At 39.5% G+C, this 23,537-nt stretch overlaps 3 protein-coding genes across 4 annotated transcripts; all 3 read right to left on the bottom strand.

Annotated features, from left to right (window-relative positions):
- Positions 1–1,004: 1,004 nt before the first annotated feature.
- LOC306873856 (putative RNA-binding protein 46) lies at positions 1,005–6,755 on the bottom strand. 2 transcript variants are annotated; one of them, XM_079423369.1, is made up of 6 exons: positions 6,699–6,755; positions 5,966–6,120; positions 4,729–5,066; positions 4,407–4,536; positions 2,811–3,617; positions 1,005–2,052 (listed from the first exon to the last, which is right to left on the bottom strand). In XM_079423369.1, the coding sequence occupies exons 2-6, from the start codon at positions 6,096–6,098 to the stop codon at positions 1,859–1,861; spliced, it is 1,602 nt and encodes a 533-aa protein (XP_079279495.1). In that variant the 5' UTR covers positions 6,099–6,120; positions 6,699–6,755; the 3' UTR covers positions 1,005–1,858. The 2 variants fall into 2 exon arrangements, with proteins under 2 accessions (XP_079279495.1, XP_079279494.1); XM_079423368.1 differs by having other exon boundaries at positions 6,593–6,714.
- Positions 6,756–7,257: 502 nt separating this feature from the next.
- On the bottom strand, positions 7,258–9,638 carry LOC306873868 (lecithin retinol acyltransferase-like; the record flags this gene model as incomplete). Its single annotated transcript, XM_079423382.1, has 2 exons — positions 7,258–7,413; positions 9,132–9,638. The coding sequence occupies 2 exons, from the start codon at positions 9,636–9,638 to the stop codon at positions 7,258–7,260; spliced, it is 663 nt and encodes a 220-aa protein (XP_079279508.1).
- An 890-nt stretch (positions 9,639–10,528) lies between these two features.
- Positions 10,529–12,430, bottom strand: LOC306873867 (lecithin retinol acyltransferase-like). The gene is made up of 2 exons (XM_079423381.1): positions 11,894–12,430; positions 10,529–11,063 (listed from the first exon to the last, which is right to left on the bottom strand). Exons 1-2 carry the CDS (start codon positions 12,419–12,421, stop codon positions 10,911–10,913), a joined length of 681 nt encoding a protein of 226 aa, XP_079279507.1. The 5' UTR covers positions 12,422–12,430; the 3' UTR covers positions 10,529–10,910.
- Positions 12,431–23,537: the final 11,107 nt, after the last annotated feature.

The raw sequence follows: 23,537 nt of genomic DNA on the forward strand, positions 1-23,537 counted from the left end.
CCATCATCAGGGCAATAATGAAGAAGTTCCAATTACACATCTGCCTGGATGAGGACGTGTGTCTATATAATCCTAATGCACAGTGAGAAAGAGAGTTTGAGTGGCTAAAGACTATCCAAGGACCACAGCTGGAGAATTGCAGAAAATAGTTGAGTCTCATGGTCAGATATCAAACAGCACCTACACCACGTTGTTTGGGAGGGTTTCAAGAAAAAAAAAAATCAAGAAAAGAAAATGCTCTCATCCAAAAACAATCCCCAGAATGGGCCTATATTTCTGCTGGCGGTCCTGGACATCTTGTAGACGCATGGCATCTTTGATTCTATCAAATACCAACAGATAAAAAAATCAAAAAGTGACTGACTGTTAGAAATCTTATAAATGGACCATGTTTGGATCTTCCAACCGGACAATAATCCAAAAACAAACCTTAAAAACAACACAAAAATGGGGAGCATTATAGGAGAACACTCAGAGCTGTTATTTTGGCAAATGCAGGTTTCAAAAAGTATTGAATAAAAAGGGTACTGTTAATTATGTCCAATATGTATTAGAGAAAAAAATTATTTCATAATGACATTTACCCCCATTTTAAACTCTTATTCTCCAATGAAAGCTTCGATTTTTGTGAATTTTTAAAATAAAAGATCAAAAGGATTAACAATGCAGATTTATTTTCACAGCCTTCTTTGATCATATTTACCAAGGGTACCAACAATTCTGACCACATGTATATAATTTGCAGATTTTAATTTTAGCTTTTTTCCTCTAAGTCATTGGATATACTTACTTGAATGCAAAATATGCAAATATAGCCATATATTGACTTTGTCTTTATCCTAATGTCAGAAATTACTAGATTAATAAAGATGTATTTATTATTTTATACTGTTTGAATATTTAGTTAATTAAATTATCTTAATTGAATAATATCTGTCTTAAATAATTGTTAAATATACTTGAAATGTCTTGCATAAAAGTCCATAAAAGTATGAGACAATGTTAAAAGAAAAATTTAATTCTAAAAGCCTAATAAAAAACTTATCTTACAATGAGCATGTAGCATCATGAAGGTAGACATGTTGAGATAACTGAAGAGTTTTACTTTTGCATGACACTGCATTCATGTTGCCATCTATCTCAAAATAAACAAATCAAAAGTGCAATTTTAATGTTCTAACTTAATGTGATGATATGTTTGACTAAGTGGTTATGGTAACACTTTATTTTAAGATTTCCTTGTTAAACATGTTAAATGTATTTACTATTATAATAACAATATAAATTATGCATAATTACATGCAAGTAACCCTAAAACAACCCCAATCCTAACCCTAACCATATAAGTAGTAGTTACTTCAACTAGTTAGTAGTTAATTCATATTACTTAAATGTATAACAATGACAAGGACACCTTAAAATAAAGTGTAACCCTGGTTATAATATCTGAGCATTGTCATAGCATTATCAAAATGTCCTTTTTAAATGCATAAAAAATAAACAATCAAAATGGAATTATGAGATTTAATCTGCCAGGGAAATGTAACACAAATTTGAACGTGCAACATCACCTACCCACTATTGCATTATTAATTAAGAATATGTATCCATTTTAATAGCGTAACAGTTTATGTCTTTCGTTTCCATTCAAACACTGTGTATTTAACACAAGTAAATAACTAACTTCTTAAAAAGGGAAATAAACACCCAAACAGAATACATAAAATACTGCCACTGATGCTAGTCATTCAACTGAAACAACACTAAACAAAAAGTCAGTGAAACAATAAAAACGTTTCATATGAACATTTAAGAAAAACATTGTAAATAAAGAAAGTTCAGATACTGAATGACTTGACTACAGGAAGGATGACTGGTTGGGGATGAAGAGTCTTTGGGCAGAAGAGCAGGAGATGGGCAGGGGAGGTGAGATGGAGGCCATGGGGTATGCTGGGTAAGGCAGAGACCTACATCCAAAGGACAGGAAACCAGAGCCAGAAGGTGCAGGAGGAGAAACATTCACAGGGGAGGCAGGGGCACTGATAGAGCAATCTGTTACATGGAAAAACACACACACACACACACACACACACACAAAGGGTTTACAGTACAATCTTAACCAAAAAGCAGAAATGTGAAGCATTTGAACAATATTAGAGACTTTTTCAGTAAGATTTTGAAAGGACGTTTTTAAAGGAAGCCCCTTACACTCACAAAGGCTTAATTTACAGTATTCATATTATTTTATACTGTAAAACAGTAATATTGAATTTAAAATAACCATTTTCTATTGTAAGATAAAAGTGTTATTCCTGTGATTTTTCAGGATCATTACTCAAGTCTAGTGTCACATGATTTGTCAAACATCTTTATAATATGCTGATTTGGTGCTCAGGAAACATTTGTTATTATTTTCATCAATGCTGACAACAGCTTTGCTGCTTAATATTTGTATGGTAACAGTGACATTTTTCAGGACTCTTTGATTAATATTTATTTATAATTTTAGCTCATATCGCGCACCCCTAGTTTGAAACGACATGAGGGTGAGTAATGTTGTGGTGCTACATTCACTGCATTTCAAGTAGTTTTGATTTATTTAGACAAAACAGAACAGTAAAATTTTATAATCGGTCATTTATTCGTTATAAACCATAACATAAAAGTCATTTCTGTTATACTGTATGCATCTGACATAATTTTAATATCAGTGCACTCCTAATTTCAAGTTGTATGTAACCCGGTATTCCTTTAAATGCTTTACAGAAATGAAAACTACAGAAACCAGAGAACAACTGAGATAAACTAACCCAGATTCCAGAGCGTATTCTGCGCAGCAAGCTCCTTGGCGTCCTCCAGTATGGTGCAGGCTTTATCAGGCATGAAGCTGCTCCTGGTGCTGTTGATGACCACTTTGTAGATGAGCAGCATTTTTCCCTCTTGTCCGGCTAGGGAGTAGAGATGATACTCTGGCAGAGACCAGTCATTCTTGTGGCAGTAGAAATCAAGCAATAATACAGCTGTGCTCAACTGGCTGGGCTTCAGGGTGTTCAGGCTGACCGGGACCAAAGTGGATCCAGGTAGGAACGGATACACACAGCGATCTAAGTCTACTGCATATGGGCTACCCAAATGAGGTGGGAGGTTAATGGGGCGCGCATTTAAACAATCGCTTATTGCTCCAGTTCCTAAGCCGATGGTCACATCATCTCTGCTCTGGAACAAGAAGTTGGAATCACCATAATTTCCAGTAGGTGCCACTCCACCATAGCTACTCCGCGACCCAGATCTTTTGTTCCCATCTTTGCTGACAGGCTTGGCAAGAGTTACCTCAATGGGCGAACCATCAATAACTTTCCCATTCATGGACTCAAGAGCGTTTAGGGCATCCTCACGGTTATAGAAGTGGATGAAGGCATAATCCGTCAGCTTCTTAACACGTTCCACAGAGCCAGGCTTCAGAAGCGAGAACTCAGAGCGAAGTGTCTCCTCCGTGGTGCTCAGCATGAGATTACGAACATAGAGGACTCTCACTCGCTGCATGGTTTCCTCATCTAATTCCTTTTCTGGTTCGGCCCAGTCAACCTGAATGGTGTGACCCCACAGTTGAAATGTTCCTAAAACATTAAGTTGACATTGACACACAGCAAGTTGCATATTTGTGAAAAGTCGTAACAAGTGTAATGTTTAAATTACATTGTCAGGCCCTCATAGATTTTCCCTTAAAAATAAGTACATGTTTGCTTTCTAGGGAATTCGGTAAATGTGCTTTCTGTTCAAAAGAAAAAGGGGTAAAATTATTGTATGTTAAGTTGAAAAAACCTAGAAAACACCAGGTATACAATGGAAATGGGTAGCATATCCAGAGATGAAATTGTCAATGGATTTCCCAGCAAAGATCACTTGTTTTACTTCTATAATCTAGTGTATCCTGAATCAGCTAAGATACTGTATGTTTAATAAAAAAATAAATAAAAGGATGGGCAGGGACTATCTGTGTTTATTTAGGCTGACCATTTATTTAATCCAAAATGTAATATTACTACAATTTAAAATATAGTTATTTTTTAATATGTTTTAAATGTAATTTATTCCTGTGATGACAAAGCTGAAATTTCAGCATCCATTACTCCAGTCTTCAGTGTCACATGATCTTTCTGAAATAATTCTAATATATGTCTAATATATCTAATATATATTGATTTAGTACTCAAAGAGCATTTCTTATCATCATCAATGTTGAAAACATTTGAGCTGCTTCATATTTTTGTGGAAACTATGATTTTTTCTCAGTATGCTTTGATCAATACCCCCTTAAAATATGAGCAATGGAAACAGTGATGCATGGCATATCAAGAAACACAAATAAATATTTTTAAATATGTATTTCTGTCGTGCTTTTGCACCTGGTATGAGTTTCCTGCGAGCCATGGCAGCTGCTTTGTGGGATTCAAACTCAACAAAGGCAAAGCCACGATTCTTCATCCTGTCCACTGCACTGGGATACACAATCACGTCCACGACCCCTTCAGACACCTGTATTTAGAATTGCAATACAAAAGCAACTAGATATTAGTTCATAACCGACTGTTTTATTATGGTTTCTGTAATGTATTAATATGCTAATTTCTTGTTCACTAGATGGTGCTAGATGGTTTCACACAATGTCTTTCATATTGTTTTAGTTCTGTGTAGTTTCTAATGTGTGCAGTTGTGTCATATTCTGACCTTCATCATTTCTTCTTGGATCTCCTCCTTTTTCTTGTCTTTCGGGATGGAGCCGATAAAAAGGCGACAGTTGTCCAGACTCACACATACCCCTATGAACTTCCCAGGGCGGATTTCGTAATTGTCCAGGAGCTGAATAGCTCGTTGGGCTCCCTCTCGGGTGGTGTACATGACGAAGGCGTAGCCACGGTTCTCCCCGCTAAACTCCATCATCAGACGGAACTCGTAGATGCGACCGGCCCGCTCAAATACAGGTACCAGCTCGTCTTCATACATGTCTCTTGGGATTTTACCTACAAACACCTCACAACCTCTTGGAGGAGGAGGGCCCTCCCAACCTAAGAAATTAATTTAGTTAATTATTATGAACAGCACTATCTTGCTATGTAAAAATAAGGTTTGTACTATACTTACCATACATGTACAAATTTTTATTACAGTAATGTTTTACAGCTTTACAAACTTTCAATACTAATAAATCATATACTTGTGAATTAATCTAATAGTAAACTGTAAAGTCAACATGAAATTGCATTTACATTTTACTACCATAATGTAATTGTATTATGCAAGAAAAGGGGCTGAAGTTTGATTCTATCTATTCTATTCTATCTTAAATTGATTGGATTGTGAAGAGGGTATATGATGAAAAAGCTCATTGCGAGTTTGCAGACAACTGTGAACATTTTGGATTCAGAGATTTTAGAAAGGCTAATGTGTGTGTGTGTGTGTGTGTGTACGTTATGTTATTTTTATATACATTTATCCTATTGTGTGTGTGTGTGTGTGTGTGTGTGTGTGTGTGTGTGTGTGTGTATGTGTGTGTGTGTGAGTGTTTTGTTTTTATATACCGGTGGGGACTTAAACCTGAATACACACACTCTTGGGGACTTGTGTCACGGTGGGGGCCTAAATTGAGGTCCCTATGGGTAAACAAGCTTATAAATCACACAGAATTAAGTTTTTTGAAAATCTAAAAATGTAAACAGTCTCCTGTGACGGCTAAGTTTAGGAGTAGGGTTGGTGTAGGGCAATAGAATATACAGTCTGTACAGTAGAAAAACCATTACGCATATGAGAGTCCCTACAAGGATAGTGAAACAAGTGTGTGTGTGTGTGTGTGTGTGTGTGTGTGTACGTTATGCTATTTACATTACATTATGAACATGTGAATATAAACATATTACACAGAATCTAGCTAATATGATTAAATGTACAGTAAGATTTCCTAGTTTACCTGGAGGTGGACCACCAAACTTTCTCTGTCCGTTTTCCTGAACCATGCCGTAGCCTGTCCTGTCCATCAGGGCCAGAAGAGCAGCTTCTTTAGAGCTGTCCATCTTGCTATTATCAGTGCTGCCTTCGTCCATAACCACTTCAGAAAACACAGTGCTACCAAAGAAAGCCTTTGTGTCAGGTTTCTCTTAAATGTATCACACTCGAGGCCTTTTATTTATAGGATAACGTTACTTAAAATGACGTAAGTGCAGCTCAGCTAGCAAACACAATTAACTAGCATCACAGCTATCAAACTGTCAAGTAACAAAATATACGGTCTAATACGAATCTCATGTACACCTACCTATACAAATAACAATAAATTATTAAATTAATCACTATTTTATAAAAACTTCGATAGTCGTGACAACAGAACAGCCAAACCATTTAAAATAGCGGGAAACTGTAAAGTCGACCCAACCAAGTGTTTTTAGTCGAATATATTTTATATACCAAGCTGCGTGAGACGAATATTATAATTTAAGTTAGTTAATGTGTGAGACACTTCTCTCAACTCTCCTGAAAAAAAATGACATTGGAACTAATCTCCAAACTGATATGAATGCATTTAAACCGCTTCTCTTACCTTCTGGCCTCTCAATAAATGTATTAAGAAACGTAAAATATGGAGATAACTTTGTGTGACACTCGATAATCGACGGTTCGATGTTGTTCCGTCAAACACTATTTACCTGACAGTCGAGTTTCAACCAATCAGAGCGTTTCCGCTGAAGGGCTTCATTTAATCCGCACTTTACATGCGCAAGGAAATAGTCATCAAAATTATGATTTTTTTATTTATTTTATTTTTTTCACTTTTAACTTGTGCATTGTCCAGTGAGAAGAGAGAACAAAAATGTTATCTGGCATTTTTATTTATTTATTTTTAGACTGACTGGCAAACCATGCTTTTACAAAATATACCATGGTCTATGGAATTATTTAAAGAACCTTTGAGTATTGTACAGTACATGATAATCATTAGCTTTCACACATATACATTTATACAGACAAAAATATACATTTTCTTTAATATTGATATGGCATTATTTTACTTCACAACAAACAGTAAGAAAATAAAGTATTTGATGTATCTTAACATGACAGTACTTGTCAGTACTTAACAGTACAGTATTTCTTTTTTGTTTTTGTTTTTTACAATGGCCCAATAGGTGTACAGGGTAATAAACAACTATTTTGAACTCATTGATGAACAAAAAAAAATAAAAAATGAAATAAAAAATGTCCATTTCAGGATGCCATCCAAATAGTGAAGGGGATGATAAGCGTGGGTAAAATTCCAAAGATAGACACAGACCCCATATATATCATGATGAACAAGCATAACAGAAAGCTTAAAAGAGAACTTGTTTTGCTGCACACAATCTTGCGCACGACTTTGCAGAACTGTTGAGGAGAAAACAAGAAAGGAATACAAGTTTGGATTTTGCATTTGCATTCTGAAGAATCTTTCTAAAAATTGTAAAGATAAAAATGAGAAAGGTCAGCTGGGGAGTTTAAGTCTTTTTTAACACTAGGTGACAGTAAAGTTTCTTTGGTGCTGCATTGGTGGAATTTTCCCAAATCTATAAATGCACAATTTTTCTAAAGTATACCGCAGATTTCTTGATTTCCATGGTTAATTTTCATTTAATGGAAAACAGATCATTTGGACAGTCTAACAAAACAAAATAGCTGTCCTTTGATGAGCCTATATTTTAGATTTTTGTGGCAAAATCATGTTTCGACCACAGCTGGAGAGTGGTTAGTTTTATCATACATGCTATTGGAATATCATCGTCTTTCATTAGACTGAAAAAAAAAGAAAGCGAGATGAGATCTGTGTGTGTGTGTGTGTGTGTGTGTGTGTGTGTGTGTGTGTGTGCATGTTTATGTGGTTTATGAGGAGACAAATTTGTATAATGACATGGGTATGACAGAGGTATTACAATATGAAGGTGGTTTATGAGGACACTGCCTATGTCCACGTAATTCAAAAGGCTTAAAAAACATACTAAATGGTGTTTTTTTGAAAATCTAAAAATGCACAAAGTCTCCTTTGCACACACAGTTTGTTCAGTATCAGTATAAAAACCATTACGCCTATGGAGAGTCCCCATAAACCACAAAAACCAATATGTGTGTGTGTGTGTGTGTGTGTGTGTGTGTGTTTGTTGAAAGAGTTTCAAAGAGATTACAGCCTGTTCCCTGGAATCTGCAGATTAACATTCTTGCTCAAAACCAACTGGAGCAACTGAATAAAGATATAAATGAATAAAACACCACAAAGGTCAATGATCATATAATTTAAATACATGTGTGATGTCCTGTCTGTCCTCTTCCTCATGATGGTCATTATACAGTGACTTTATTTATTTCAAAACATTAAATGAACATTGTTTAATTAACATATTATCTTAAATACTGATACCAGCTAATAGAGGTTTTTCTTTGACCTGTTTGTGAACTGAACCTTTTGTGGTTTAAACAGCTGTATATATATATATATTTATATATATACATATATACAGATATATTAAATTTTTCCAAACTAATGAATTCCAGTTCACTTATGCTGTACTTCAAACCCAGCAGTCATTCACCAGCCTTACATAAAAGCGGTTTATTTCTCAACCGCAGTACATTTCTTAACCTGATTTTTGCGTGTAATCCCATTTGAAAAGGAATTAGTGCTATTGCCTCACATCCTTAACCTAGTTCACCAGCAATAGCTGGTCAGCATTACAATGCAAATGAATCATTTTCATCCAAATGTCAAGATAAACAGTCAATGCAATGTTGCTGAAAAAGTATCCTCGATCATGTCACACATTATCTGATTGAAAGTAGCAAAGAACTATCAATGCTTAATGAATTTTAAGACTACTTCCCTTAGTCCTTAGCTGTTTTTGTCTAACAGAAGTAATTTAGTACAGCATATTAAAGTTGTTGATAATATTGAAAGATATTTGCAAGTATACCAAAGCTTCAGATTAATTATTTCAGGAAAATCTTTTTGATAACTTCTTTGATTCATTTATTTCTTCATTGTTTGTAAGCAGATTTATTTTGGATATAATCACAGACTCCTGATTTTGCTCCCTTTCTCTGCTGAAAAATCTCACCTGGTAGGTCTGAAAGCTCATGCTGGTGCCATATCTGCAGTACATGACATAATGTTCGCAGTTGTACCACAGCAGACTGTAAACCACGGAGCCCAAGAGCTTCTCGGCTCTCTGAGCCACCTCCTCACCCTCGAACGGAGACCGACTGCACACCTTGTCCATGTGGTTGACCAGAATTTCTGCTCCACACGCAAAGTCCTCCAAGGAGTCCACCCGGACACTTGCTTTTTTTGCTATCACACCCAAAATCAGCCGGTTGTTAGTCACCATTTTCTCAATGGCCTTCTCATCGGTGGTCAAGATGGGCAGGATATCAGGAATGAGATGAGCCACACGGTTGTTCCCCAGATAGATTCCGAAATGCGTAAAGAGAGTTCGAGGGACCTCTAGCAGATCTCCTCTTTTGTACATGGAGATGTCATACTGGACCGCTTTCTTCTTCTTTTCTTCAAAGTCTTTGACCACAGCGATGTAGAAGAAGTTGTAGAGGAACAGTAGCGGAAACATCTTGGAGATGTGGTGAGTTTCTAGATGCTCTGGCACCTGCTGGCTTTATCTTGAGGCAGACTAAGGAGGGGCTTGAGGATTACAAACCCAGAGCTATTTTCAGAAAAAAAAACTCTGTAATAAGTACGTCACATGCCTAATGAAACAAACAATTCATAGTTACCCGGTAACTTTCTCACCCTTTGTGGATTAAATTACCTAACGTTTTCTACTTATGTAACAAAGAAAGGCAATGCTCGTTGTATAATGAACAAATGTTGCAGCAATGACGATATCTAATTCCTTAAAATTAATTATACATTAATTATAAATATTAATTAGAGAACTTTTCAAGATTCGCATTTAAATAAAATAAACTCTTATGCCTGATCAGAAACACAAATTAACATTTTTAAAAACTACTTGTTAAGATTGAAAAAAAAGTTAATTATAAAATATATATAGCCTTTTTAATAATTAAAAACAACTGATGTTTATTGTCTTTGGTAAACAACTGACAACATAAACAAATATAGATACACTGTAAAAAGTAAATTAAAAAAAATTATCAAGTAAATAATAATTTTAAAAAATAAGTTAAGTGAACCTGACAATTTACTTAACTTAATTTTTTTAATTATTATTTACTTGATCATTTTAAGGCAACGGGTTTCCTCCATTTTTTTAAGTTAAGTAAATGTATCACTTTTTGGAGTGATTAAGTTAAGTCAATTTATCACTCTTTACAGTGTATGAATTATTTTTATTTTTTTTATTAATATTATTAAAAAGTTTTATTCATGTGGACATAAAAAAAAGGTTCCAAAAGGGGTTTTCACAGCGGTGCCATAGAAGAACCATTTTGGCTTCCTCAAAGAACCTTTCAGTTAACTTTTTTTTTTTTTTTTTTTAAAGAAACATTTTATTTCTTATAGTCTGAAGAACATTTTAATAATCTAAATAACTTTTTTCCACTTTATAAAAAGAGGTTCCATTGATGTTAAAGATTCTTCTTGGAACCCTGTGAAATTAAAAAAAGAAATGTAATTCTATTTTAGCCTGTATTTGTGCTATAATTAGGCAAAAGCATATAAAACATCATTTTGTCATTTGAATTTACATTTATTTACTTGCTAAAACTGTACAGTAAGTTTTCAAAGACAGGGTGTCATAAAAATGTACAACAAAGTAAAATGTTAATAGGGTAAAACAATGAAAAAGATTAAGTTAGGAATTCTACAATAAAGCCAAAAATACAAACTTTTGATAGGTTAAATAGTTCATATGTGTCTGTTATCCAGCCATCCACAGGATGAAAGGAATGATAAAGGTTGGAAGTGCGGTGGACGGCGCTATTCCAAGAAAAAACATGGAAAGTATTCCGATGAAAGTGGTCAGAAGAACACTCCTCTGGTCCCGAATTACTGATTTTAAACTTTCACAGAACTGTTGAGGGAAAGAGATGGAACAGATGAGATTCAGAGCGCTAAAACAAACAAAAAACAATCTGTCATTCGCATCTGAGACGGTGCTGCTGTGTTTTTCTGGGCGCGTATCTCTCCAAACCCACTTGCCACTGAAAGAAGCTGTTGTTCCTTTTTGCGCTAAAATGACCCAGATTTTCCGAAAAGCTCACGGTCAGCCAAATGACGTGAAAAAATACGTTGTCAAGATGGGAGTAATAAATTAAAGAGAGGTGGAAAGGGGAACACCCATCACTTCATAAAAGCATCTTAGGGAGGTTTCAGGAGGCTAGTAACTTTAGTGCTAAAGTGCTACTAACTTTTAGTAGCCTAATACTTACTTTTAGTAGCACTTTATATCTATCCGTACAAAAATAGCTGAAAATATCATGTGACAATAGAGAAGACTCCTATAGATCCTCAGGTCTGCCTAAGCTATAAAATTATATATGGAAAATAGTACGGTAATAAACCTAAAAAAAAAAAACGTGTGTGTGTGTGTTTTTGGGGGGGGGGGGGGGGGGGGGGGGTCATAGTAGTTGTAAAAATAAATAAATAAAAAATAATAAAATAAATGATAACATAAAATAAGATAATAACGATTTTTATATATAGTATTTTTAAAGTGTATAACACATTTCTAAGAATAAATATTAATCGGTCTACACCTATTTTTATACGAATCTTGCTAATGTATATCTGTGCGTAACATCCAAAGCAGAAAGCCAATAAATTGGTCACATTTAATGATTAACTTTCAATCAACAATCTGGAGTATGCACGGGTCGATTCCCAATCGCGTTTAAGAGTTACCTGCTCTGTCTGCAGACTGACCGCTGTCCCGTAGCGGCACAACGTGACGAAATGTTCGCAGTTATTCCACAGAAGACTGTAGGGAAAATGACCGATAAGTTTTTCAGCTGTCCTGGCGACCTCCTCAGCGGCCAGAGGCTGTCTTCTCAGGGTAGTATCCATTGTGTTGAGCAAAATAGGAGATCCGTAGGCAAAATCCTCCACCGTGTCGACCCGTATAGAGGCGTATTTGTAGAGCACGCCGAGGAGCAATCTCATGTTTGTCACAACTTTCTGGATCTGAGATCTGTTGCTCGTCAGAACCGGCAGTATGTCAGGCATAAGGTGCGCGACTCTGTTGTCACCGAGATAAATACCAAAGTGAGTGAACAAAGTGCGAGGAACCTCCAGCAGATCCCCGCGCTGGAAATAAGCGCTGTCCTCGCGGCGCTTTGCGCATCTTTCTTGCTTAGATGCAGTTGGGCTGAAAAAGTTAAAATGTGCAAGAAGAAAGGTTTTCTCCAAAAGCAAAGCAAGAGAATCTAACATTTTGCAGTGCTGCTCAGGAGTCACTTCCCTGCTTCTTTTTATTCTAAGGAGCAGCGGTCCCTCGTGACGTCACGGCGCTATGGAGGCTGCTGATCCAAAAAATGTGGAAAAGAATATAATAATGATACATTAAAAGTGTAGCTACCTAATCGTATATGGTCAAATGTAACCTATAATTTAGACACACATAAGGAATGTTGTCTTAACTAAGCGTGTGTTTTGTTGTTGTTGTTGTTGTATAGATTAGATTTAGGAGTGGAGGTGATGCTTATTATGAAAAAAAGTTAGATAAAATAAGATAAGGCTCCAGTCTACACCTTTTCCAGCTGATATGTAAATATATCTGTATAGTATTTTATCTGTATAAATAAAATTTATTTTTATTTTAAACATATTTTACTTTTATTTTGTAATGTATGCATCAAATAAATCTATTAAATAAATGAAAATGCATAGCATTCATTTTAATTTTAATATGCCATCCTGTAATGCTTATACTGCTTTATTCTTAAACAAAAGCTCTGGTAAATAAAGCAGTGTTAAAAAAATTGTTAATTAAAAACATTCTGCATGCTGGAGTATTGTGTATTTATTGTATGAATGAAAACTGAAAATTTACCCAAACAATTTTCACTCAGAAATTACTAGTACATTTTACAAATAATTACAAAAAAATGGAAAGTTCCAATAAATTAAACATGAAATTTTGAATTAAAAAGACTGAAATTGTATTGTTTAAAACCTACTCCAACAATATAATTAATAATTCAATAATTGATACAAAAATATTTTTATGTACAACCTTTTTTAAATTATAAATATTTGTGTAATTTATCTATTGACTTATCTTTTAATAATATATTTCTGAACTTACTTAGTTTTGCAAATCTATTTATTTTATTCATGGGGCTATTGCTGGAAAGCGTACAAATAAACAAGTTAAACCGAAGATCTCAGAGCTCCAGGGGTATCTGGACTTTCTCTGATGTATGTACATGCAGGGTAGATGAATGTGGAAAAAGTGAGAGCAGAAAGTTTGGCTAACGGTGGTTTGAAGTTGAGAGCTGGTTCGTGCCATGTGGCAATAATTAAAGGCCTCAATACGTTCACGCAGACCGCACCAAACAAGAGCTCCTTTTACCAACAGACCAGTTTGCAGGACGTGCAGACACAGCACATGTCAGCACTTTATTAAAAGTCCCCAGAAATACAGCCATCACATTTCCAAAACAGAAATGGGCTGAATTCACCACGAGTTCAGCAGCACTACTGATGAATACCAATAGCACTAATGGTCTTAACTAAGAATGTGTCAATGCAATGAAAACAACTGATTGTCTTGCAAATAGTCCAGCTCCATACAATCCTTAATGCAAAGTTTATAAAACCCACATTGAGCTTTAGAGGACTTTAAGTGGTAAAGCGTTTGCAAAACAATGCAAAACAGTCTTAACTCAGAGATAAAGCAAAGGATTAAAGCTGCCCCAAAAAGCCGCCCTCCCCCTGAGGTTCAGTTTAGTGGGAGAGCGATGATGGACAGGAGGAGAAATCAGTGTCACAGTGGTAACAAAGGTGTCCCAGTGAGGGCAAAAGCTGAATGTTGAGTGATTAGTGATTATTCGGTTCTCTCTCGAGGCTGTTGCTTGTTTGAACAGCAGTGGAGCGCTGAAAGATACTGGGTGATAAATGACAAGCCATTTATCTTCCTTCCCTGTTTTGTCCCCAAGCATCCCAGTGTCTGTATGTGACAGCTGAATGCGCTTGTGAAAAATGTGCGAGTTTTGAGAGAGAGTGATTTCAGTTTATGTGAGCATGTATGTGTTTGTTGTGAATGACACTCTGTTGCATTGAGATGAAGCCAAGAAGCTCTGCATGCACACAATAAGGAACTGCTGGATCTGTCTGTCGGCCGTTGACAAATGAACTCTTCACATGTCTCGCCTTCCACTTGCCATTGATCACTCTGCGCCGCTGAGGTCATGCTGTTAGCGCATGCTAATGCGGGTCAAAACATCACAGTTTGAACGATTTCCCATAAAACCTGATAAAAGAATGTGTTAACGTCACGGTGAATAAAAATGCATGAGGTAGTTGAGTTTGGAGCATTTTCGACTATCATTCAAAACATTACTTCACTGATCATCAAGTACTTTTGTTCCCTGCAGCATTAAAGCTAATTCTTCTTGTTTCTTAGAATACACATGTATTCTCAACAGTAAACATAAACACAGTCATCAGAAGAGGAAAAACCTTCGGCTCTCTGACTTCCTGTGTCGATAGAGACTTCAAGGGTTTATTGTTTTGCCATCGCCTGTTAGACATGGCCAACTCAACACAACTAAGTAAAGGACGTCGTTCTCTAATGTCCTCACTACATATCAAAGTGCTTGCATGTTCAACAACAACCCACCAAAACTGACATTCAGCTTCAATTAGCTCTTCATTTTGTTTACTCTGATAAAATAATTTTTTTTTAATGCTTTTAATATCTATTTATAGCACTTTTACATGTCTGAAGAGTCTGAACACACACCCTGACATCATTCAGTCATTGTCCTATTTTAATCGTCCAGTGGTTTCAAATCAGGAAGGCCTCTCAGTTTGTAGTCAAGTAGCATTTGCCCGTGGGCTTTTCCCTGCAGAAACACACACAATAACACATTTTTAGTAATACTAAAAACATGACATAAAACTATGTTGTGAGGGATTTATATATCTGGTAAATTTCAAAGGTTAAATGTTGATTTTAATGCTATCATTCAAGATTTGGGGTCGGTAAAGTTTTAAATGTTTTTATAAGAAATCTCTTCTGCTCACTTCTGAATTCTTTCATTAAAATTACAGCATTTTTTTTTATATTATTATTATATTATTACAATTTCAGTTCAGAAATCGTTCTAATATTCTGATATGGTGTACAAGAAACATTTCTTATTATCAGTGATGAAAACTTATGCGTTGTTTCTGTGGAAATATTTTTTTTTTTTATGATGAATAGAAAGTTTATTTAAAGACAAATCTTTTGTAACATTATAAATGTCTTTACTCTCACGTTTGATCGATTTAATGCATCCTTGCTGAATAAAAATATTAAATTCTTACTAACCCCAAACTTTGTAACTTTGTAAGTGGTACCTTGTGTGCATGTTTTTTTTTCATAAAAATTACTTAAGTGTTACGTATAATCCAGGCAGGCAGACAAATACAGGGTAGGCAGGAATATCAAAAACGATAGGCTTTAATCACAAGAACTAGAAACGTGTAACATAAACAATAACCGACACCAACTGAACTGAACAGAGACTTTAAATAGGCAACAACTTAGGCAAAACACAGGTGAAGGGGTTTAACTAATAATGATCTAAAGAGGCTGATGAATTAACGAGCTAGGAACAAAACCAAATAAGGCAACACAGGAAAAGGCAGACAAAACAGAAAAAGACAAAACTTAAGTCCAATATCCTAACATTACTCCCCCTCCCCGAAAGGCGCGTCCACGCGCCAAAGCAGGCAGCTCCGTGGAGGACGGGAAGGCGTGTGGTAGGGGTCGCAATGCGGCTGGGGGAAGGTCAGTCCAAGAACCAAGGAGGCGTTGACGGAGGGAGGAGCCAAGACGGAGACTGGAGAGAGCTGCAGCAGGAGGAGCCAGACAGAACCCAAGCCGCAGTCTTTATGGCAGCCCCCGGTGGAGCCGACGGAGGGAGGAGCCATGGTGGAGAACAGGCTGACGACTCCAGGGAGCCGGCCGACCGACGGCGGCGGACCAGGTGGAGGTGGAGCCTGAGGCAGCGACTGAGAGCCGAAGAGCCAGGGTGAGGCCGAAGATCCGGAGGTCCAAGGCGGTGCAGGTGGCTTCGGCGACCAAGGCACAGGCGGAGATCCGGAAGGCCGCGGCGGAGCGACAGAGGACTGAGGTGGAGCAGTAGGGAAGGAGGAGCCCAACGGAGCCGGAGGGTCAAAGGGACGAGGCGCAGCCAAAGGAGTGTAGTCCGGAGGTGAAGGTAGGGGGACGACTGACCAAGGCGGAGCCGGAGGGACGAGGGAACCCGGTGGAGCTGGTGGACTGACGGGATCCAGTGGAGACGAGGGAGCTGGAACCCATGGTGGAGCCGCTGGGTCGCAGGACTGAGGCAGAGTCTGGGCCTCGGAGGCTGAAGGTGGAGTCGAGGGATCCTCCAGACTCGACGCCCATGAAGCTGGAGATGGGCAGACCGACAGCGAACCCACACCGCAGATGGTGGGCTGAGGAGTGGGGCTGAAAGGATTCAGCAAAATGGGGAATGATAACAGGGAGAGATCCATAAGAGGAGGTGGGAGAGGGAGGTTGCGTGGGATTTCTTGCCATAATTCTCAAGAATGGCATTTCTTGCCATTGTTGCCGCTGAGGGTGGCGGAATGGGCGGGGCTTTCCTTAGCCCCCGCAATCTCCACAGTAATATCCACCGTCGCTTGCGCTGTCGGCTCACGCACCCGGTCAGACACATGAGGCACACGCTCCGGGGCAATCGTCAGCTCTGTCGCTCCTGAAAGCGATGGCTCAATGACGGGTGGTGGTAGACTGGGCTATGGGTTGTCAGCACTCACATTTGACAACCTTGGGCTGGAATCCGCTTTGTCCAGGGTGGATGCTGATACGGCGATCCACAGCGCGCAGTTGATGTAATTCCTGAGCGGCCAGCACGGATCAGCTCTGGGCATGAGGAAGCGGATCTCGTCATCACCGCACCAAAATCCCTCCATTAGGGTGAGGTCATCACATGTGGCGAGATGGCAATGATCCACAAACTCTAATACATACTCCTCCAGGTCACGTCCATCTTGGAAAATAAACATAGTAGCCCCTGAAGCCAGTCTTAGCTTCATACTGTTTCGGTCGGTTATTCTGTTACGTATAATCCAGGCAGGCAGACAAATACAGAGTAGGCAGGAATATCAAAAACGATAGGCTTTAATCACAAGAACTAGAAACGTGTAACATAAACAATAACCGACACCAGCTGAACTGAACGGAGACTTTAAATAGGCAACAACTTAGGCAAAACACAGGTGAAGGGGTTTAAATAATAATGACCTAACCAGGCAGATGAATTAATGAGCTAGGAACAAAACCAAATAAGGCAACACAGGAAAAGCCAGACAAAACAGAAAAAGACAAAACTAAAGTCCAGTATCCTAACATTAAGAGTTTACCCTATAGTTTTATTACAGATTTTTAACCTTCAAAAACACCCACACTAGTTGAAGTCACTGTGTCTACGTTCATTTGCAAGATGTGTGTGTGTGTGTGTGTGTGTGTGTATGTGTGTATTACCTGAGGGTCGCTGCACAAAGACGCCACCCCTCCACCTCCAAGTGAATTTGGAAGAATGAAGTTCAGACCATGAATGCCGGGCAGTTCGTACCTGGAAGCCACCACAAACATGTGAAATATATTATTTTAATTGAGATCACCTCCCGGTTTTCACACATCTGTGCATTAGCTCACACCACACTCTCACGCAGACAGGCACCTAGACAGTCAGTCCCCAGCATGAGGTGGTCCTCATTAACGGCACCAAAGGAGTTCTCCCCAACCCATAAAACAAGAGGCTTGCATGTATGCGCTCTCTCTCCCTCAAACAAACACGCAGGTCTTTAAAAAGCTGCACAGGCTACAGATGTGGAGTAGCTCAATATAAAGGTGTTACAATGTTTATTTTGTGTGACGTTAACTTCCTTACAGCTTCAGACTTTAACAAGTAATGATTTTCTTAAGCTACTAAGTAAAAGTAAAAGCTACTAAGAAAGTAGGTATTACATTGTGTTTTATGATATTTTATTTTAAAGATTGGACATCTTTGCTTTTTTCATTAAACCATTAACATCTTTCAACACTGGACAATGTCTACTAATACATTTTTTTTTATTATTTCTTTTTACCGTATGACGGAGGGTAGATCAGTCTGATCCTTTCTAATCAAATGTTGGAAATACTGCTCCACAACTTCAGCAGTTAAACACTTTTTCAGGTAGGGGAAATACAGTGGGTGAATTGCAATAACCCCTAATAAATAGACAGACAGACAGACAGACAGACAGACAGATAGACAGACAGATATTTCAGTAGTTCAATTTGAAAAACACATAGACTCTCAGTCTATTGTGGGCAACACATAACCACCCGTCACATCTAAAATGAAGTTAAGACTAGGGCAAGCTGCCACATCACAAGAGAGTGTTGCCTTTTGGGCTGCAAACAGTGGGCTGTGATTTGTGGTTTGTGGTCAGAGAACATGGTCTGACCCAGTTTTTTCCCAGCATTTATTGCCAGAATGCTTTTTTGGTATTACACTGACATGCAGTAAGCAAATTGTCTCATGGTTGAAATATTATTCACTGCGTGTGAAAGCACATGGGAAGACACTTAGCGATGTTTGAGGAGTCCCCTTTGTCTCCACTGCGCGTGTATGCTAACTCCTCCAGTCTGAAGGTATGCGGGCCAGAGGGCAGATCTGAGAGAGAGACAAGTTTGTTCTCAGCGTAATTAAATTCAGCAATTGGCAGGTAGAACTAACAGCGAGCATCTGAATCTATTCAAAGACAGTTTTGCTCTCAGTCAACTTACAGACTGCTTGATCTAATTGATCATTTAAACTGGAATAAGCAAATAAAATAAGCATTTTTACTAACGTTCAAAGGTTTAGGGTCAGTGCGTTTTTTTTTTTATAGAAATGTATGTTTTTATTCTGCAAGAATGCACTAAAATTATCAAAAAAAATGACAGTAGAGACATTTATAATTACATTTTATTTTAAATAAATGCTGTTCTTCTGAATTTTCTATGCATCAAAAGATTCTGAAAAAAAATTTAGCAGCACAGCTGTTTTCAATATTGTTGCTGAAAATTCAATTTTGGCATCACAGGAATACATTTCATTTTTAAATAGATATATTAAAATCTATATTTTAAATTGGAATGGGATTTTGCAACACTGCTGTTTTACTGTATTTTTGATCAAATAAATGCAGCCTTGGTGAGCACAAGATACCTTTTTTTACCAGGGTGTTGCAATGCAGTTCTTAGGGTGTGCTGAAGGTTGCGTATTGTCTCATGTCTAAAAAAAATGATAGTGCTTTTTTGGAGCTTTTGGTGTTAAACACCTTTATTGCAGCATGAACATTCTTCAAAATGAGTGTTTTCATGTTCCACAGAAAAAAGAAAGCCATACAAGTTTAGAACGAAATGATAGTGAGTCAATTTTGAAAGAATTAAATTTTTTGGTGAACTATCAATAATAATAGTGATGCTCTGTTCATCTAAACACAGCTCATTGTCAATCTAATTTTTATCTGGTTATCATTAGCTACATCGCATATAATCAGTTTTTCTGTCTCAGAAAAAGCCCTTGGGCTGCGGAAACATTAGAAGCCTGTCTTACAATCAGCCCTCTGTGATGCTCTAATGACCGTGGCTCCAGGTTCTCCTGTCTGTTTGTGTCTGTGCAGATTTGAGAGGGAAGGAAAGTGAAACAAAGTGAAAAGAAAAAGCGCAGAGACTATGTTGCTTTGTATTGTGTTCATTTGTATTTAAGACCTCCTGTGTTTGTGTGCATGGCCCTTGAGTATTTGAGAATGAATGCGAGTGTGTGCGTAACAGTCCACGCTTGCGTGCGTTCAAACACTAGATCTGATGAAAGGATGTCCCTTATTATTTAAAGGGTTTAGCTGCATGTTTAGTGCAACTGAGAAGTGGCAGATATATAAAAAAGACTCGAGCAAACACTGCCAGTACACTACAAAGGTTGTGCCTTTGAGAGAACCTAAAGCAAAGGACTCTGGGAAAACAAGCAGCCTTGGATTCCAGTGCAAGGGATCTTATAAAACCACCCAGGCTTAAGCCCAGTTCTTTCAGCTGAGTTTGTTGCTCAAACATTCCATCCACCTCCACCTTGAAGTAGGTCATATCAAACACTGAATGATTGTCTCCATGTGGAAAAAATTGTTTTGATACACAAAAGCGTCTGTCATTCATAAAATCACATTACATGCTGATCTGGGAAAAATTTAGGAGGAAAAAAAAGCGCTGGAAAGTGTACAAAGCATGAAATATGTTCTCTGTGAAAAAGAGAACAACATCTTTGAAAGGAAAGAAATGCAATATTATTTGTGTCACATTCTGACTCTTTTTGAACAAAGTATATAGAATTAAGTAAGAAATGTAGGTCACACTTTATTTTAAGGTTCAATTCTTGCTGTGTTTTGTGACCGCTGAGTGTGTTGCTGCTTATTAATAGTTAGTAAGGTAGGTGTTAAGTTTAGGCATTGGACAGGATCAGGGACCTAGAATATGGTCATATTAAAAATAGGCATGCTAATAAGCCAAGCTTGAGAATTGGTCCCTGTACTAAAGTGTTATGGAAATCTAAAATAGAAACTTCACTTTTTCTGTAGGATTCATTGGCTACAATGTAAATTAATGTTTTTACAAGTGAACTTTTTTTTTTTACAAGGGATTATTTATCGTCATTAAATGAAAAATTTTAAAGTGGTGCGTGCTTGCGGAGCTTTACAGTCAGAGCATTTTTGTCATCATACAAGGTTTCAACTTAAAGGTGACCACATACTTGCGTACACTGCTGTCTAATGTTTTTGAAACAAGTTCCTTATGCTTATCAAAGTTGCATTTATATGATCCAAAATATAGTGAAAACAGCAATATTGTTGTCAGGATCCTGGACTCTTTTGTTGTGTTTTTGCTCCTCGTGTGTTCCCTGTGACCCAGTTTCTCCCCAGTCTGTTAATTTGATTCCAGGTGTGGCTCGTCGTCTTCCCCTATTATCCTATGTTTAAAAGCCCCAGTCCTTCTGTGAATGTTTGTCGGTTCTGAACGTCATTCCTCTTGTTTCCTGTGCCTCCCATGCTCCCAGTTGCTGATTAAAAGACTTGTTTGTGAATTCCTCGTCTCCTGGATTCCTTGTTCTGTGCTCCCTGGCAGAGTGTGACAGAAGAACCGACCTAAACCGTTACCTCCGTTTGTACCCTCCGTTTTGTTTTCTGTTTTCCCTCAGTGTTTTTCTTTCCATTGTGTTTCCCTTATGGATCCCTTCGTCCGGCCCGAATTCCTCCTCCTCCTGCTGGAGCAGGGGGACAGATCTCTCGAGGGCCATACAAGACTGTTCCTGATGTTAGCTAACGCCACCAGCTACCCAGACGACGCGCTCTGCTCATTTTATAATGGAAGCCTAAACACCGCGTGCAGAGCGCTGTTGTCCGAAGATGGTCATCGAGAGGATTTTGCCACCTTTGTGGAGTGGACTCTGGCGAGAAATGGATCGCTCCTCACAGTCTCCCACTCCACTCCAGACCCAGAGCCCAGCCCACCATCTCCCCGCGGTGCAGAGCACCAGCCCGAGCCCACCGATGACGGAGAGCCAATTCCCACCGCGATCTGCGAGCCAGCGCTAAGCCGAGCGACTGAGCGGATGATCGCCCCGGAAGTTGAGCCCAACCCATCAAACCAGGTGCGAGAGCCGGCGACAGTGGCCATCACGAGGGAGCAAGCCGTGGACGGTGTGAGCGCGGAGTGGAGCTCCACCCCCTGCACCGCGGCTGAGGGTGAGCTGAGGATAGATCTGGGACTGCTGGACAGAGAGGGGGCATCCGATCCTTCAGTGCCTGCTCCTCGAATGTGCCCCCCAGTGCCCGCTCCTCGAAAGTGTTCTCCAGTGCCCGCTCCTCGAAAATGCTGTCCTGTGCCCACTCCTCGAAAATGACCACCCTCCCACCCGCTCCTGCCTCCTCCACCACTGTCGTCTGGCAGCCCCCCCCTCGCCCTCAGCCCCCTATCTGTACGGTGCGGGCCCCGTGGGTCTGCCATCCTCCAGCGTCGCCGGGGCTGGAGTATCCCTCACCTCCGCCTCCAGCCTCCGAGGCCCGCACTCCACCTCGGCCCGTAGACCCAGTGGCTCCACCTCGGCTCCTAGGTCCCTCGCCTCCACCGTCACCCATCGATCCACCAGCTCCACCGGGCTCCCTCGTCCCTCCGGCTCCGCCTTGGTCGGGCGTCGCCCCGCCATCGCCCCGCCATCGCCTCAGGACTCCTCTCCTCTGGCTGCGCCTCGTCGCTCCGTCCCACCGGCTCCGTTGGGCTCCTTCCTCCCTTCAGCTCCACCTGGGTCTTCAGTCGCTCCGGCTCGGCCGTGGATCTCCCTGCCTCCGCTTCCGCCTCAGTTGCCAGAGCCCTCGGCTCCACCCTGGCCCCCCAGATCCTCGGCATCCCCCTGGCTCGTTGGCCCTCCGTCTCCGCCTCGGGCTCCTCCACCACCTGCTCTGCCGCCGTTGGTCAGCCCCCTGGAGTCGGTGGCCATCCCTCCTCCATGGCTCCTCCCTCCGTCGGCTCCACCATGAGCCATCTTCACGGCTGTGGCCTGGGTACAGCTGTGCGCCTCCTGCTCCGGGTCCCTCCTGGCTCTTCCCTGGCTCCTCCCTCCTTCGTCGCCTCCCTGGTCTCTGTCTGCCGGCCCCCTCCCGGGTGTCCGTCCTCCTCCTGAGCCTCCTCCTTAGTAACCGCCCGCCCCCTGTTACTATGGTGCGAGGACGCACCTTCCGGGAAGGGGGCGAAATGTCAGGATCCTGGACTGTTTTGTGTTTTTGCTCCTCATGTGTTCCCTGTGACCCAGTTTCTCCCCAGTCTGATTGTGTTAATTTGATTCCAGGTGTGTCTCGTCGTCTTCCCCTATTATCCTATGTTTAAAAGCCCCAGTCCTTCTGTGAATGTTTGTCGGTTCTGAACGTCATTCCTCTTGTTTCCTGTGCCTCCCATGCTTCCAGTTGCTGATTAAAAGACTCGTTTGTGAATTCCTCGTCTCCTGGCTTCCTTGTTCCATGCTCCCTGGCAGAGTGTGACAATTGTAAAATATTACAATTTAAGATAACTTAATATATTTTCAAATGCAATTTATTCCTGTAAGAGGAAAGCAGTGCCACATGCTCTAATATGCTGATTTGGTGCTCAAGAAATGTTTTTATTATTGTCAATGTTGAAAACTGTTTTTGCCGCTTTATATTTCTGTGGAAACCACAATACTTTTTTCAGGATTCTCTGATGAATAGAAAGTTAAATAGCAGCAGCATTTAT

This window comes from Barbus barbus (assembly GCF_936440315.1).
Source record: "Barbus barbus genome assembly, chromosome: 8".
In the NCBI taxonomy this organism is placed as follows: Eukaryota; Metazoa; Chordata; class Actinopteri; order Cypriniformes; family Cyprinidae; genus Barbus; species Barbus barbus.